This window comes from Bufo gargarizans, chromosome 1 (assembly GCF_014858855.1).
Source record: "Bufo gargarizans isolate SCDJY-AF-19 chromosome 1, ASM1485885v1, whole genome shotgun sequence".
Lineage (NCBI taxonomy): Eukaryota > Metazoa > Chordata > Amphibia > Anura > Bufonidae > Bufo > Bufo gargarizans.
In genome coordinates, this window is record NC_058080.1 from 748,892,096 (window position 1) to 748,911,236 (window position 19,141).

General features: G+C 41.8%; 1 protein-coding gene across 1 annotated transcript in view; it reads left to right on the top strand.

Moving 5' to 3' along the window:
• The window catches only part of LOC122925080 (zinc finger protein OZF-like), a 28,094-nt gene extending 9,246 nt beyond the window's left edge, over window positions 1-18,848 (top strand). Inside the window, exon 3 of the mRNA XM_044276600.1 lies at window positions 16,899-18,848. Within this exon, the coding sequence (XP_044132535.1) occupies window positions 16,899-18,073 (1,175 nt within the window). The 3' untranslated portion in view covers window positions 18,074-18,848. The remainder of the gene's footprint in view (window positions 1-16,898) is intronic.
• Window positions 18,849-19,141: the final 293 nt, after the last annotated feature.

Sequence of the window (19,141 nt, forward strand, 5' to 3'; positions counted from 1 at the left end):
AATCATGGGGATGATGTCATTTAATTGGCATTCCTTCTGCCCATCTACCACTTGATGGCACTGTTGTATCATATAGCAATTTTTAGAATTAACATATATATCCGGCTTTATTACACCTCTTAACCTTTGGTCTCTCCCAACTTAAATCAATTAGGAGGTACTCTTTCTGACACTTTAGGATCACTTTCCCAGACATCACGGATCCATTTTGACAGTCAACAGACCATCTTATTTATGGTCAGATAAGAGAACCATAAACTTCTAGCTTTTGCCCTGGTTTGTATACACCTAATTGTCACAGCTATTCGAGTAATGATGTTTGAAATACCATCAGTTCCTCTGAATAGATCCTTCTTTAAGAACATACAACTTAGCTCTCTATATTCCCTCAGTGAGATACAATACAAAAAGATACATTATTAATTGGTTATAGTACATTAATATTGCATAATATATATGAATCATTAACAAGTTCAAACGCTAAATAAATGCACACAGGAATATATATATATATATATATATATATACGAAAAGATACCTATTCCACACCAGATGTGTTTTATGGATGTCTCTTATCAGATCTGGCTTAGCTATATAACACCCATTGTTCCTCAGACTGATATGTTTAGAGAAACCAGTGTTTTTAAGCAATAACCTCTCTTGACCCCGGTAGTTGAGACAGTTTATGTGAGACCCATTACATTCTCTTAAGATACCACATCTGTTGGCAATAACTTTTAAAACAATATACATTGTATGCCAGTGACCATCATGATCTTCTCTGGCTTATTCCAACAGAGAGTTTGGCCTCTTAAAGGTAATGTGAATCTCCATTTTGGTTCTAATATTGTCAGACCTTAATGTGCAGATATAAATATGCCCGACAAATCCCCCTTCATTCCAAAATATTCCATAAAAATGTGAATGCATTTGGAATGTAATAAAGGGCTTTCCATATATTTTCTTTGATGCGTAGACTTGGCTCATAGTGTTCCAACCAGAGCTTGGTTAAAGTTCTTCTGGAGAACCTTATCTAACGCATGACTTGGATGGGACACAAATTCAAACATCCTATAGATCCTGCAAAACAGGATATAAGTTCGATAAAGGTTTGTTTTGATTCTCCATCTCCACATGAATGTTTAATAGGTTCCTTTTCAATGAACCAACTTCAAGTTCCAATGTCTTGATAGAGATGGAATCGGCAACTGTCACACCGGTAGTAATAACAGTGCCCACTATGCCAAAGATTATGGCGGCTACGATCGCAAAAATATGAATCGCTTTGGTCTGTAGAAAACTCTTCTCTGGTCAAGGTCTTCCTTGCTTGTTCCAGGATCTGCGTAATCCGTTCTTGGAAATATCCGATGTGCATCTGATACCAGGATTGGAGCTCCGGCGACAGGATCTCAGACACGTTGAGTTGTTTTCCGACGAAGACACGAGGATCCAGGCTGATGTCGATCTTCTGGGATAGAATCCTCTTGTTCGTCAATATGAACCCCGCGGTGTCCTGTAGCATGATTCCGGACGAAGGACCTGGCACAGCAATCGGCTCAGCGTGGAACTTCTTCCCCAAGATCAGGACGACGTAGATAATGGCAATCATCTTTGATGACATCTTACGCCCCTAAAATATTGTATGACACATATGAGTACATACACTTTTCAACTTTATCCTGCAAGAAAAGAGTTACTAATACCATATACCTCTGATTGGCATAAGTTCTTTTCTTGGACAGAGTAAGTTCTGGTTTCAGAGGTGAGTTAGGAGACATTTTGTTACAGAGGAAACATACATCAGGATGGGTTAGTATGAGTTAAAGATGTACAATAACAGATAACACTTTTTAGTTCATACGATACCAATCCTTATTTCCGTCTTTAGCTGGAACCATAAAGTCTCTTCACCTCTTTTCATCCAACTCCTTCAATCTCTCGAAGTCGTGCACTAGGGTGACAAACACGTAGCTGATTAATGTGCACCCATTTTTCAATAAACTCATCCCCCTTAGGGATTTTGATCTTGTAGACCACTGGAGATAATTTGTCAGTGATGACATAGGGACCTTTCCAGGAAGGTAGGAATTTTCTCTCCTTCACTTGATCCCGAGCGAAGTTATAGAGATATACCCGATCGGAAATTTGATACTCCTTCTGTGTAGTCTTCAGATCGTAGTATGTCTTAGCACTCATTGCGGCTTTCTCTATATTCTTCTGTGCGAACGCAAAAGCATGCTGAAGGTGCTTGCGTAAATTTTCCACATACTGATGCGATGTTGTAGCATTGATCAAGTTATGGTCCGTTGTTCTGTAAAGTAAATGCTGGGGTAACACCATCTTCCTTCCCGTGATCATCTCGAAGGGAGAAAGCTTAGTTGCTGCGCTTGGGGTGGCTCTGATGGCCATAAGCACCAAAGGCAACTTGACATCCCAGTCCTTACCAGATTCATTGACAAACTTTTTCAGGATGTTTACAATGGACTGGTTGTAACGTTCTACTCCACCACTAGAGGCTGGTCGATAAGCTATATGTAGCTTCCTCTTTACCCCCAGGATTTCCCACATCTTTGTCATCACCTCACTGGTGAAGTGACTTCCACGATCGGATTCAATGCGCTGGGGAAGACCAAATCTAGAAAATACGTGGTTAATGAGCAGAGATGCACATACGCTTGAACTGCATGTTTTGCACGGCAAACATTCCACCCATTTGGTGAACAGACAAGTTACGGTTAACATATACTTGTTTCCTTTTGATGAGGTTGTTACTGGTCCAATGAAGTCAATTTGGATGTCTGACCATGGCATGGACATCCCCCTTTTCATCAGCGGTGCCCGATGAGTGGGTCCTTGTGGCTGGAATTGAGGGCAGATTAGACATCCGTGACAATATGTTCGCACATCTTGTAACATATGTGGCCAGTAAGCGTAGTCCCGTAGTAACTCGTACGTTATTTTCTCACCTCGATGACCAGCGGTTGGGGCATCATGTGCATGTTGCAACATCAGACCTCGGTATGCTGCAGGTACTACCCATTGTGTGATACCGTTCTTCGAGGTCCTTATCAGTAATCCATCCTGTAATGAGAATTGGGACTTACCTTTCATCAAAATTCGTAACTCCTCCTTATCCATACAGTCTTCCGTGGTTATGGGACAGTTGTGTGGATCCTCAATGTACTTATAAAAGAGACCAATAATCGGATCCCCCTTTTGGCTCGCAATGAGATCTTCACTAGGGGAATCTTGGCTCCACTGTGCCACATTGGCTTCAGCTCCCTTTTGGGCCTGACTCCTTGTCATAGCATCCACTTGGACAGTTCCCATGAGGTCATCAACGTCAAAGACTTCTCCGTCAATGGCTGCTTGCTTGGCAAGGGAATCCGCTAGGTCATTCCCCTCTTTATCCATGCCTGGATACTTTGAATGACCTCTTACCTTCTTCCAATAAATGATAAGACTGTGGACGGTAACCATCTCATCAATTTTACAAAACATCTTACCATGCTTTACTGGCTTGTTATTACTTCTCATCATGTTGGATCTTTTCCATCCGGGAAAGTACTCCACAAAGCTGTTACGAACATAATCAGAATCTGTGATGATTACAAACTCCTTAATATCATATTCGATAGCCATTTGTACGGCTTTGTACACAGCAGTAAGTTCTGCAACCTGGCTGCTTTTAGAACCAATTTTGTATCCAACAGACACATCTAGGAATGTATTATTCCACACGACTCCAATACCTGCAACCAATGTACGTTCAGATCCTTCCTCGGCATGGAAGGAACAGCCGTCTACAGTACACACATGGTAACGATTTGCAGTACTCCTCTTCATAAGATTTATATGGTGATGATGATTGTTCCTCCAGGAAATCATTTTCCGTTGTCTCACCTTTACGTTCCGTATTGGTACAGTCATGGAGTTCTGCTAATCCCTGAGCAACTGGGTTTTTATTATTTTGTTTGTACCTGATCTCCAATGGCCATCCCATTAAGGACATTGTCCAGGCGGTTATCCTGCTGTTTGACAAGTTTCCATCTCTTATACGATCACTCTGCAAGTATTGCAGCGGCTGGTGTGCGGTCTCCACAATGATCCTTTCGCCTTGGATAAAACTCCTAAAATATTGCAAAGCCCATACAGTTGACAATAATGCTTTTTCACAGCTATTGAATTTTACCTCTACCGGTGACAATGACTTGCTGGCATAGGCGATGATCTTGTTTCGGTTTTCCTGTTTTTGGAAAAGAACTGCACTTATGCTTTTATCAGTGAAACCTGTTTCCACAAAGAAAGGTTTTCCCCCTTCTGGATAAGCAAGGCATGGAGCCTGGATAAGTTTGGCCTTGAGCTCAGTTACAGCTTGCTCATGACGCTCGCTCCATTCCCATTTTACTCCTTTCTTTAGCAACTGCAAAAGAGGTTTTGTAATTTCGGCATAATTATCTATGAACTTACGTGAGTAGTTCATCATACCCAGGAATGATCTCAACTCCTTGAGATTTGTAGGAGATTTTGTCTTGGTCACTGCTTCCACCTTCTTTTTCTGTGGGTTAATTCCATCCGCAGTGACTTCATGACCTAGGAAATTAACCTTGGTCCGGCACCATTGAGCCTTCTGCAAAGAAAGTTTTACACCTGCTTTCCTCAGCTGGGTTAGTACATGCCTCAACTCCTGAATATGTTCCTCAAAAGTTGTACTTTTGATCAGTATGTCATCCACATAGGATAAGGTACCTCGTTCAGCGGCATCAGGCATTGCCTTATGCATGAACACTGCAAACTCATGGCCCGCATTTATGTACCCGAAGGGCAATCGGGTCCACGCATACTGTCGTTTGCCAAATGTAAAGGCCAGTTTGTACTGATCCCTTTCATCCACCTTAATCGTCCAATATCCTTGTGCACAGTCAAGGGCAGTGAAGATTTTGGATCCTTGTATTTGTGCCAAACTTTGGTCAATATATGGCACGGGCCATCCGGACATATAAACACGTTTGTTCAACTGTCTTAGGTCCGAGCAGAGACGAAATTGACCGTTAGGTTTGAGGACTCCAAGTATCGGATGATTGAATGAACTGTGTACTGGACGGATGATACCCCTTTCCTCCAAGTTCTTGACGATTTCCGATAGTGACTCGTAAGCCGCCAGCGGAAGTCGGTATTGTTTGACAAAAACAGGGGGTGCATCGGGATCTGTTTGGATTCTTGTAACGTGTAGGTTTGTTTCCCCACAGTCATAAGAATCCTTGGCAAACATCTCCTGGAACTCTGCGAAGAGCTCCTTTAGCCGTTGACGCTTCGACTCGTCGGAGCATGCGTCAGCCATGGAGATTTGTTCTTCCACCCGCTCCTGAAATTCTGGGAAAATCTCAGGCTGACTTAACTCGTAAGCTTCTTCAAGCTCACTAGTTAGATCATTCTGGGTGTAGCGTACCTTATCCTTTCCTTGCTGGTATGATTCATACTCTTTTTCATCGATCTCATGGTTGAAAACTAATGATGACTCTTCGATGTGGCATGTACCTTCTTCAGAGCTGAAAGGATAAACAGAGTGTATGTTAAATAACCCCTCAGGGGTTGAGGAAAAATGTTGTTCCACTGTTTGTTCCTCTGTCAGGTATTCATCAGGAATTATTCCAATAACATCATTTTGGAATCCAAACGTGTAGTATTCCGAATCCATAGCTAAACCAATTACGGTGTCCTTTTGTAGGGATATGCTATGGGGAACCATGTTATGAATTACCATGTGTAACTGATCCTGATGGATGTTTATCAGTGGAGTAGGTTTTACCTTTAGGCCGAGTTGCTGCATTCTGTTGGATAAACAGATCAACGCGTCTGCGTTCTTCAGCTTCTGTCCCTTCTTTACTTTAATGGGGAGAAGAAATGGTTTGCATCCTTCAGGAATTTCAACTTTCTCAGCAACCATGATACTTACGGCATAGGGCATCTGTTGTCCCCATCGTAAGGCTTGTTCTTCATCCTGGAACCCCTCTGGGTTTCCCGGCAATCTGGACCATAAGGTGTTATTTACCATGTCAATCTGTATGGCAAATCGGTGCAGAAGGTCATTACCTATATACATTTGATACCGTGATTCATTTATCACGATGAAAACGTGCTCCGTAGTTTTACTTCCTATGGAGATAGATAAAACACATCTTGCAACAACATTATGACTCTGGAAATCTCCATCCAGATCATGAATCCATTGGTCCTGTGGAGAGGAACTCTTAATCATTTTAGGGTTGGTGATCTGTTTTAAAAGTCCTAGGCTTATGTAACTCGCTTCGGATTTCAGATCCAACTTGGCATATTTCACCCGGGCCATATTGTTTACCTGTACGGGAATCAATAAATTGTCATTGACCTTTTCAATCCGTACCATCGATTGAATGTGCCTGGTCAGGTCCAAGACTTCTTGATTCCCCCTTTCAAGAGAAATGGTTAATATATCATCATCCAGAGTTACCTTTTTGATTTTGTCCCTCTGGATGGTAATGGTGTGAGCAGCACCATTGATATCTTCCTCGGGCTTACCATTCTTCAGGATTGTGACCTCCGGTATTTGATTGTTCCTGAAATGCACTTCAATAGAGTTAGGTTTCTCTTCAATCACATGACAACTGCGTTGTGCTTGTGTGTTGCAAGAGTATTCATAGGCAATGGGTGCCTTCACCTGAGTCCATACTGCTTCATTAATGAAATCAACTATGGGACTCAATCTTTTTAATAAATCGATTCCTATGATCATCCGATCATATGGAAGATCCACAATCAATGTGGGATGTCTAATTGTCTTCTTGCCAATCTTAAATGTCAACCAGGATGTTCCTTTTACCTGTAAGGCATTTCCACCTACACTTATCAAAGAGCCATCAAATGACCTTAATCGTGGCTTCTTTGATGTTAAATCTGAAACTTGTTTGAAATAGGTGTAAGATAAAATGGTGGCTTGTGATCCAGTATCTATTAATCCTTTGATTGGTCCGATAAGTTCATTTTGTAGATATATGTCCACAAAGTATCGGCCATCCACCTGCAACAAATCACAGAGAAAGTTAGGATGTTTACCCATCTGCTGTCTGAGAGGTTGACCTCTCTGCAGCTCCGTGACCTCTGCATTCCTGAGTCTCCCAGGACAAGCTGGAGGAGCAGCGTTAGCCCCCCCCTTTGGGACAAGCTGTGTGACATCACAAATCACAGCTGGCTTATGGCTAGATGCTGGGACGATGTGATTATACACTGGAACAGACATCTGGTCAACTGAATTGACATCATTAGACTGCAAGACAAATGACATATTAGACATTTCCCCCCTGGCCCTAATTTCAGGGTCAGGGGTACTGCAAGGAAATAAAGAATTAGGAATCACATCAGATTCTACCACAATCAATTTAATATCCTTACAGTGGCCTGGGTTTTGACCCGGCCCAATCTGCTTTATGCTGTTACATTGCTGGGACCGGCAGTTGCCCCTAAAAAAGGATTAGGCTGTTTTTCTGGGGATAACTGGGACAACTTATTTACCATATTGCTCAGCTGGGCCACTTGCTCTACCAGCTGATCAAACCTGTTTGGTTTGGGCACATTTTGGCTTTGTTGGGCACCCTGGTTATTGGTAGGTGACCTACTCCTGGGTGAATTCAAGGATTCCTGCCTATCTTCCCTCTGTTGTCTGGGCCTATTATCCCAACGTCTATAACCCTGATAAACTCGATTGTTATAGGGCCTATATCCCTGGGGACCGTATTGTAATAGGGACGGTAGTTAGACTTCCCATTACCTGAATTATTCCCCTCTGATCCATTATTATTTTGGGGTTTGGTCTGTTTGGGCGGTCCTACCTGTTGTTGCTGGGCTTGTTGAGAAGGTCCTGTAGACTGAGGGAACCTTCGTGGCTGGCTTTCAAATCCCAAGTTAGGGTTTACCTTAGCTTCAGCTACCTTTTGCTCTGGGGAATTTTTAAACCTTCTCTCACCTGTTGTATGGCACTCACTGATATTATACAGCGTGGTGGCAGCCGTCACCAACCTATCCAAGGGAGCATCAATATCCAGATCTCTGGCTAAGTTAAGTTTGATCTGGGTTGGCATAGCATCATAGAATAACTGCTTGAATTCTTCAGATTCCCAATTTGGGGATCTATATGCCAACCCATAGGCATTTTTGAGGACAGAGAGGAATTCACGGGGACTCTGATTGGGTCTACACGTAAGGCTATATATGTCCCGTTTTGCAGCAGTAGTGGTTCGGTATGGTCCGAATTCCAATTTAACCTCATGCAAAACACTTGGCCAATCTTGTACTCCTCTCTCCTTAAAGGATGTAAAGTAATGACGATATCTATCATCAAATGCCCATGGAAGGAACCTAATCCGGTCAGCATCAGAGTATAACTTTAAAGAATCCATAGTGGATTCATACAGTTCTAAGTGATTGGCTATCTGAGAAGAACCTTTCTTGGAAAATTTGGATACTGTACTATTTAAAAACTTAATTATGCTGGAGGAGCTCTGATCCTTTTCTGAATATTGGGAATTTTTCTTCCTAGAAACCACCTCAGCATATGTTGGTCGCCTGTGATTCTGTGGCAAGGAATAAGTCACACGCTTCCCCACATCACCGTCAGACTCACATGCACTTTCACAACTTTCATGAGACTTATATCGCACAGGTGATTTAACCCTAACCCTAACATGTCTATCCAGGGGAGTATGAGGAGAGACACTTCTAGGGGCTTCCATGATATCAACACCTAGTAAGGTGGTTACAGTTTGGAATGCCCGACCTAATTGGGTTAATGCCTCCTGTTTAATCATGCCAACACTTTCAGGTTGCTGAGTGTTTTGGATGGGGTCTGCTGTAAAAGCATGTGATGACATGTCTGGATATTGGGGAGTAAGAAATGGAGGGTCAGGAGATCTCACAGTGTTAGATGGATCCCTTTCAGCATTGACTATATTATGGGCTGATTCATCTGTCTGTTTAATTTTGGAATACTGGAGATATAAATCCTCTAAATCACTTTTTGCCTTTTGGTATGCATCAAGGCTGAGACTAAGGTTGTACTCTAAGTCTTTGACCTTCGCTTCTGCGGATTTTAGTTCTGATTCCATTTTGGATACATATATTTTTGTACCCATTATAGACTCATACCTAGCTTTTAGAAAGAGTATTGACTGCCAACAATGCATACAAAACAGGTGGCAATGCACATAAGAGGTGTTGGTCCCTCTTGGTATTATCATTTGCCAAATCCATATAGGTCAGGTATCTATCAACCATGCCACCTAACTTCCATACATCACAACGTTCTTCAAAGGCTCTCGCTTGCAGTTCATTAGTCCATTCATCTATATTTTTATCTAACTTCAAACGGGAATAAACATAATTGATAACCTTAGAGATTATCTTTTCTGGGTCAGATGGATTATCTGCTAAAACCTGGCCATTACCTGGGTCGCTGTTTGTTACACTCATGATTCTGATCAATAATCAATAACAACAACAATTTGACTTGCCAATAAGGATTAAATAATATTTTCACTAATTGCACAAATTGGTTATAGAAATATCTCAATCAATCTCGGTGGGACCTCCATATATGTCGGGTATTTATCATATATAAGATATGAAATTATAAAAATTATGATTTCATATTTTTTTATGAAAAATAAAAAAAATAAAAAAGAAATGGAAATTTAATTGGCGGACATATAAACGCCAGTTCTTTTATTGATGAGATCTAAAGTTAATTTGTGCAGCTAATGAAACAGGGTGCAATTAATTATACAAAATATAATTTATTATAAATACAAGCAGTACAAATGGCATACAAATGAATACAAAGATAATATCAAAATTGACCATAAGATGGTGCTCCACCGTTTACAGGCTGACTTAAGTACAATACAATACTACTTTCCTTTTATCAAATTATTACCGATTAATATACTGGTAATCAAAATATTATAATGCAACAACAACAACAAAAAAACAATATAGAAATGAATCTGTGGAAAATCCCTTATGCTCAATCAGAGAATATGGCAGTAAGAGACACCTTATAAATACGCCCGTTGACCTAACTACGGATAATAAAATCCGATCAGAGATTCCACTCTGATAGCAATATTACAGAAATTCTAATGATGTGCACGTTCATTAAAATTTCCCATAAAATTATTGTTTAACACTATTGACCCACTAATAATGGGGTCTCAACTATATGCCAATTGGAGCGATTTATAATTACTGCAAGTAAAATAGATCATACATTACCCCTTGCTTTGGGATAAAGAGCTTTTAGAAGGGACCCAGCTTTCCAAGATTCAGATCTATCCCGTCCTGTGGTATGTTCCTGACGTGTGAAGTGATGCTGATGAATGAATTCCCAAGTGTTCTCCCTGAAGAAGTTCCAAGTGATGTTTGGCTCAAGTCCTCTTTGTCTCAAGTGATTTTTCAAGTGATCTTAGTTTTTTTTTCTCTCCCCAAAAACTGGTTTAGATATCCACATCCTTATCTATGCCCATCCCCTCTTGGATTAGGGATTTCCAATTAGATAAGGTGGGTGTTACGTATGGTAATCATGGGGATGATGTCATTTAATTGGCATTCCTTCTGCCCATCTACCACTTGATGGCACTGTTGTATCATATAGCAATTTTTAGAATTAACATATATATCCGGCTTTATTATACCTCTTAACCTTTGGTCTCTCCCAACTTAAATCAATTAGGAGGTACTCTTTCTGACACTTTAGGATCACTTTCCCAGACATCACGGATCCATTTTGACAGTCAACAGACCATCTTATTTATGGTCAGATAAGAGAACCATAAACTTCTAGCTTTTGCCCTGGTTTGTATACATCCTAATTGTCACAGCTATTCGAGTAATGATGTTTGAAATACCATCAGTTCCTCTGAATAGATCCTTCTTTTAAGAACATACAACTTAGCTCTCTATATTCTTTCAGTGAGATACAATACAAAAAGATACATCATTAATTGGTTATAATACATTAATATTGCATAATATATATATGAATCATTAACAAGTTCAAACGCTAAATAAATGCACACAGGAATATATATATATATATATATATATATATATATATACGAAAAGATACCCATTCCACACCAGATGTGTTTTATGGATGTCTCTTATCAGATCTGGCTTAGCCATCAAGCACCCATTGTTCCTCAGACTGATATGTTTAGAGAAACCAGTGTTTTTAAGCAATAACCTCTCTTGACCCCGGTAGTTGAGACAGTTTATGTGAGACCCATTACATTCTCTTAAGATACCACATCTGTTGGCAATAACTTTTAAAACAATATACATTGTATGCCAGTGACCATCATGATCTTCTCTGGCTTATTCCAACAGAGAGTTTGGCCTCTTAAAGGTAATGTGAATCTCCATTTTGGTTCTAATATTGTTAGACCTTAATGTGCAGATATAAATATGCCCGACAACATACAATATATATGTTGTCCAGAGCTAATTTTCCTGAGGGTTCAGGAAAAGTTAGGTTAAGGCGGGCTTATCGGGGGAGGGGGCCGAGCTAAGGTCAGAGGTGGAGCTAGTCCACCTATATAAGCCCACATTAAGAGGAGTACTTCCTCTTCTGAGCAGAGAACTAAGGCTACAGTTCTGTGGCTGCTACTACTACTTGAGCAGAGAGCTAAAGCTGCAGTTCTGTGGCTACTACTACTAAACTTAAAAGTTTTTTTCTAGATGGCGTCCCCTAACAGTGATCAGCGCGGGAAATCCGCCCACAAGCAGAGACATCTAGTCTGCGCTTCCTGCGAGATGCCAATGCCGGACTCCTATGAGTACAATAGGTGTCCGTTATGTCGTCCCCCTCCGTCGCAACCCACTGTAAGCGACATGTTTGGGTGGATGAAGGACTTTATGGGAAATTCTATTTCTAAAATTAAAAGCGCCCTCGCCTCCAAGAGATCAAGAGCATCATCTCCAGATTCGATGCCTATGCTGGAAGCAATCTCCGTGGACGACCATTCTTCCTCTTCATCGGTCGGCAAAGACTCACTGTTCCTGTTTCCAGCTGAAAAAACTCAAAGGCTTTTACGCTCCATCCGGTCAAGGGATCGTGATGTTGAGCAAGGGGAAGCTCCGCCATCCACCTCTAGGGGGTTAAGAACCTTCAAAGTGGACGAAACCCTTAAGCGTTTCATGCTTACTGAATGGAAACATCCGGAGAAGGGTCCAGTCCTCAACAAGAGGTTTAAACTCATGTTTCCCCTCCATGAATCGGAGTCCAACCTTTGGGTACCGCCTCCGAAGGTCGACATGGCAATATCCAAATTATCCAAAAGGACCCTAGTCCTGTCAGATGACGGTAGTCATCTCCAGGACCCGTTAGACCGTAGGGTCGAATGCACCTTAAGGCGCAATTATTCCGCTGCGGCAGCCTCCGCGTCAGTAGCTGTTGCCTCTTCTGAGACCGTGGACTTTGTACGCTCCCGCATCCAAAGAATTCAGGCTGACCTAGAGGCCGGAGCGGCCAGAACGGACATTCTGGATCAATTTAAGACCCTCCTGTTAGGAGCAGATTTTCTATGTGACTCCTCTGCGCAGCATTTGAAGCTGGCTGCGAAAAGTATGGCGCTTTCTTCTGCCAGCCGTAGGCCCCTCTGGTTACGACCCTGGGTTGCTGATAACACCTCTAAGTTCAACTTATGCGGCCTGCCCTATGAGCCAAGAAGGCTATTTGGTTCTGAGCTAGACAAGCTCATGGAGAGCTTGGCAGATAAAAAAAGGGAAAAATCTCCCTCAACAGTCCTTTCGTGGTCGCAGTAGGTCCAGAAACACAAGACCTCAGGGCCTCTCGAGATCCCAGAGACGTCAGGCGTCCTCCAGACGCGGACGTGGTCGTGGGACAGTGAACGCAAGGCGGACCTATGACTCTCCCACTTACCTTCCCCCTTCGTTTCCAGACCCTCCGTGCGATACACAACTTCCAAGTGTTCCTTCCTGTCGGAGGTCGTTTAAGTTTTTTTCAGCAGACTTGGCTGCAAGAAATTCCGGACCAGTGGGTCCTAAATATAATTTTGTTCGGTTACACGATAGATTTCGTGTCTAGGCCTCAGGAGAAATTGTTAACCCGACTGTTACTCCAAATCAAACAAAATATCCTGGAGGACGCGGTCCTCCTTTATCTTCACAAAAAAGCCCTGGAGGAGGTTCCCTCCCACGAACGAGGGCGAGGGGTGTATTCCCCCATATTTCTAGTCCCAAAGCCTTCCGGAGACTGGCTCATGATAATAGATCTACGCTATCTAAATCACTTCATAAGGCAGAAGCGCTTCAGAATGGAGACCATCCGCTCTTTAATCAATATCCTAAATCCCGGAGACCTCATGGTCACTATAGATCTAAAGGACGCTTATCTTCATGTCCCTATTCATCCAACCCACCGAAAGTTCCTGAGAGTTGCGGTCTCCATAAAGGGTGTGGTAAAGCATTACTAGTTTGCTGTTCTAACCTTTGGCATCTCTTCCGCTCCCCACACCTTTACCAAGGTTGTGGCTCCGGTCGTTGCCAAACTCAGGCTTCAAGGGCTAGAAATCGTGCCATATCTAGACGACTGGCTTTTAAAAGCCGCCTCTCTAGATATTCTTCAAACCTATCTTCATCTGGCTCTTCAGACTCTCCAGCAGTTAGGCTGGCTGATAAATTGGGAAAATTCCCAAAACCTGCCTTCTACTTCCAGGGTATTCCTGGGATTTATAGTGGATTCTCAGAGAATGACACTCTCTCTCTCCCCAGAAAGGAAAGATCGAGTCATAAGAGCCGCTCAGTTTCTCATAGCACCTCGTCGAGTGTCCATCAGAATACTTATGAAAATGTTGGGCCATATGTCAGCATCTGCAGAAGCAGTTCCTTGGGCCCTTTGGCACCTCCGTCCACTTCAAGAGGAAGTGTTAGCAGTCTGGAACTACAACTCACTCCCTGTCTGTCAAAGTCCGGTCCTTACTTAAATGGTGGAGGAACCTCTCAGATGGGAGGTCCTTGATTCAACCTCGTTGGATCACGTTGACCACAGACGCCTCCCTTCTAGGTTGGGGAGCCCATCTGGAAGACAGTCCAGTACAAGGTATCTGGACTCCACAGGAGAGGCTTATCTCGTCCAATATGAGAGAACTAAGAGCTGTACATCTAGCTCTTTATCACTTTGCTCCTCTCATCCGCGGAAAGGCAGTGAGAGTCCATTCAGACAGCACGACTGTGGTCGCTTACGTCAACAGACAGGGAGGTACGAGATCTCAACCTCTTCTCCAGGAAGTTGGTCTAATTCTCTCTTGGGCAGAGCTCAGTCTATCCCACCTTTCCGCGGTTCACATCAGGGGAGATCTCAACATAGTTGCGGATTGACTCAGCCGGGGACTACCCGTTCCAGGCGAATGGTCACTGAACAGAGACATCTTCTCCCAGATCACTCTACAGTGGGGCACTCCAGAGATTGACTTAATGGCGACCCGCTTGAACGCGAAGGTGGACAAGTTCTGCTCCCTCTACAAGGAGGACAACTCTCTGGCGATAGACGCTCTGTCCATTCCATGGAGGTTCAGGCTGGCATACATATTCCCTCCACTTTCCATGATACTAAGGGTATTGACGAAGATCAAACAAGACCAGACCCCGGTTATTGCAATAATACCGTTTTGGCCGATTGAGGAAACTCAATCTGACAGCCTGGAGATTGATAGGTCCCTACTAGAAGCTAGAGGGCTTTCTGCGGAGGTCTTGAGAACTATTTCACACTCCCGTGTGGAGTCTACAAACAAGGTGTACTCAAGAATTCACAAGATCTTTCTTCAGTGGTGTGCTGTTAGAGGTAGTACCCTCAGATCCTCCTCTTTCAGCTATTTTACAATTCCTGCAGGATGGCCTGGACAAGAGTCTAAGCCAGTCTACTCTCAGAGTCCACATCAGTGCTCTCTCTGCCTCTTTAGGCAGACCATTATCTCAAGACCCCCTACTCAGAAGGTTCCTCAAGGGAGCCGAAAGATTGAAACCTAGAATCCTGAGACCTATCCCTGAATGGGATCTATCCATTGTTCTAAAGAAGCTATCCTCTCCCCCCTTTGAACCCTTAGAGAATGTAGATCTTAAGTATCTGTCCTTAAAGGTCACATTTTTACTGGCCATAACATCGGCCAAGAGGATTGGAGAATTACAGGCCCTAGTGGCCGCTGAGCCTTATACCCTCTTTCTCCATGACTCTGTCCTCTTGAGATTTTTACCAACCTTTGCTGCTAAGGTTCCCTCATTCGGTAACCGAAATCAGACCATTTCCTTGCCGGTCCTATGTCCTACTCCATCATCTCCTGAAGAAGAAGCTCTTCACTCCTTGGACATTTCCAGGAATCTAAAAGTCTACCTGAACAGGACTGCGGACTTTAGGAAATCAGAACACCTGCTGCTCTCCTTCTCCGGTAAAAGCAAAGGTCTAAAATCCTCTAAACCCTCTCTAAGTAGATGGGTAAAGGAGGCAATCCGGAAAGCCTTTTTATCCCAAGGCTTGGCTCCTCCATCCTTTGTTACCGCCCACTCCACGAGGGCAATATCTACTTCCTTTGCGGAAAAAAATCTAGTTCCACTTGAACAGATTTGTGCTGCGGCTTCCTGGAGCTCCCACAGCACTTTCATTAGACATTATCGCCTAGACTCTAGGCGCTCGGAGGGTGTAGCATTCGGACGTACCATTCTGTCTGCCGCCCTCTCATAAAAAAAAATATTTAAAAAAAAGGGGACGGTATTATGTACCTATGAAAAGGCCCTCCCAATTTGTTGTGTTGCTTGCTAGGTCCCCACTTGTGCTGCTGGTTAGGACGTAAGGGAAGCGTTAATCTTTAACGTAAATTTGTTTTCCCTTAGTCCTAACAGCAGCACACAAATTTACCACCCTTGTCATGTTTCTACTTGTTATAAAGCACTGAAGTATAGGCAGTCTGCCCTTTATAGGGGTGGGTTTTCTACTAATTATTTAATTATTGCTTGGTAGGAAAAAATTTTGTTATCAAAAATTCCACCTGTCCTACTAGTTTCACAGGGGAGAACTCCCCACTTGTGCTGCTGTTAGGACTAAGGGAAAACAAATTTACGTTAAAAATTAACGCTTATCCTCAATTTTTTTGGGTCACTTTGTCCCCCCCTGAAAAGTGAAGAAAAAATGGTACATACCCAAAATAGTACAAAAAAAAATTCCCCGCAAAAAAAAACTCACACAACTCTGTAGTCAGAAACATTTTAAAAACCATGGAGAGATTGGGGGGGGGGGCGGGGGGGTTCAATTTCACCCTACACAGAAGTTTTTCCCATTCTCCAATACAAGATTTAGTAAATAAATGGTGGCATTTAAAATACCTTTTTGTCATGCAAACATAAAAAGTTGTGGCTTTTGGAAGGTAGAAAGGAAAAAACAAAAATGCAATAACTAAAACTGGCCCAGTCATAAGAAAGCAGTTTGTGTTGAGGAATGTGGTGACTGATCCTTTTATGTGAACTTATATTAAGTGATGCTGAAGGCCAAAATATGTTGGGCTTTTTAAATTTTGGAGTTTTATCAAGATATGATTGACTGTATGTAATAATAGTCATGACCAGGTATGAATGAGAATGCTGAATTTTTTCAGGAAGTTACAGAAAACTTTACAAGACTGGAATCACATGTGCAGTTTTTTTTTTTTGCCCAAACTAGGAGTGCATTTAGAGTAAATGGCTTATTACTTCTCCGTCCTGCTGGATCCGCTTCTTGCCTAATAGGAATATTATAGGTTTGTCTTCTATCTAGTTTGGAAAAAAAACACAAATTTGTATTCATCTTTTTTTTATCTTCACAGAAAATCCCAGTAAGAATTCTGAGGGAAACCTCATGTTATCACTAAATTATAAAGCAGAAGATGAAGATATCATGCAGCGCACTTCAGGAGAAAACCTTAATGTTCATCCCAGACTTCACAGTACAGAGCTATCATATAATCCCCCTAATCATGAGGAACCTTCTCCTGACCAATCACAGATTGTTACCACAAGTACAGGTCAGAAAGGGGGTAAAAGGTTTCAAAGTGGTAAAGAGTTCACAAAAAGCTCAGGTCTTACTACACACAGAAGAATTCACAAGGGGGAGAAGCCATATTCATGTTCAGAATGTGGGAAGTGCTTTACAAAGAAATCGCATCTAGTTACACATGAGCGAAGTCACACAGGGGAGAGACCATATTCATGTTCAGAATGTGGGAAATGTTTTACACAGAAATCACATCTTATTACACATGAGAGGATTCACACAGGAGAGAAGCCATATTCATGTGCAGAATGTGGGAAATGCTTTTCAGATAAATCAAGTCTTGTTATACATGAGAGAACTCATACAGGAGAGAAACCATATTCATGTTCAGAATGTGGTAAATGTTTTACACGGAAATCATCTCTTGTTACACATCAGAGTTTTCACACAGAAAGAAAGTCATATGCATGTCCAGAATGCGGAAAATGTTTTACACGTAAATCAAATCTTGGTAAACATGGTAAAATCCACAGGGGAGAGAAGCCATACTCATGTTCAGAATGTGGGAAACATTTTGCACATAAATCAAATCTTGTTACACATGAGAATACTCACACAGGAGAAAAGCCATATTCATGTTTAGAATGTGGGAAATGTTTTGCAGATAAATCAAGTCTTGTTAGACACGAGAGAATTCACACAGGTGAGAAGCCATATTCATGTTCAGAATGTGGGAAGCTTTTTTCAGATAAATCAAGTCTTGTTAAGCATACAAGATTTCACACAGGAGAGAAACCATTTTCATGTTTAGAATGTGGGAAATGTTTTACACAGAAATCACATCTTGTTACACATGGGAGAATTCACACAGCAGAGAAGCCATATTCATGTTCAGAATGTGGGAAGTGCTTTTCAGATAAATCAAATCTTGCTATACATGAGAAATGTCACATGGAAGAGAAAAGATTTCCACAGATTTTAACATATCAGGTTATTTATGGATCTTAATAGAAGGTAAATTTTTTTGTGGAATTATCTTGGATCTTCCAAACAACTATGGTCAACTGTGATTAAGATCCACAGAGGAAAAGTATTGTGGAGATAAGGAACAGAAGAAGAGCCTTGTTTACTTCCAGGGTAGTGAAGATGAATTGTCCCCATGAACCTTACATCTTATCACTGTATTCATGCCTCCACCCACACTGCGGGAGAATCCAGAGTGAAAATGGAGAAAAGTAATGGCGCTCCATGTAATTGTTTTATAATGTATGTGGATGTATTTCATCTTCATCCAAACAGTACTTAACCACTTCCCGACATTCACTATACATTTACGGCACATGTCGGGTCTCTAATGATGGCTCCCCCTCTGAAGCGGAGGGAGCACCATAGCAGCCGGGTGCCTGCTGTTTCATACAGCAGACACCCGCGGCTAATGTCCGCAATCGGCAGTAATGTTGACTGCGGACATTTAACCCCTCAGATCCCATGGTCAGATGTAACCATGGCATCTGAGAAAGCTAAGACCCGGCATCACTTTACTTCCCAATAAAATGGAATAAAAGGTGATCAAAAATCCATACACATCCCGAATGGTATTAGGAAAAACTACAGATTGTCCCGCAAAAAATCAGTCCTCACACATCTCCATAGACATAACTATAAGAAAAAGTTATGGGGGTCAGAATATGGCAATGCAAAGAAAAATAAATGTTTTTAAAAAAAAGAATTTGTCAGTATTAAAACGAAAGAAAAATTATGCATATGTGGTATCACCATAATTTTACTGGAAAATGAAGAGCACAAGTTAGTTTTAACCGTAAAACTGTGGTGGAATTGCATTTTTATTTTTTTTACAAATTCCACCCCATGTGGAAATTTTTTCCCCAATTCCCACTACATTGTATGCAATATTAAATGGTAGCATTAGAAAGTACAACTTGTCCCACAAAAAAAAACAAAAAAAAAACAAGGCCTCATACGGTTTTGTGAGCTGAAAAATAAAAAAAAGTTATGGCTCTGGCAAGGCAGGTAGTGAAAAACAAAAATGGAAAATTGCTGCTTCAGGAAAGGGTT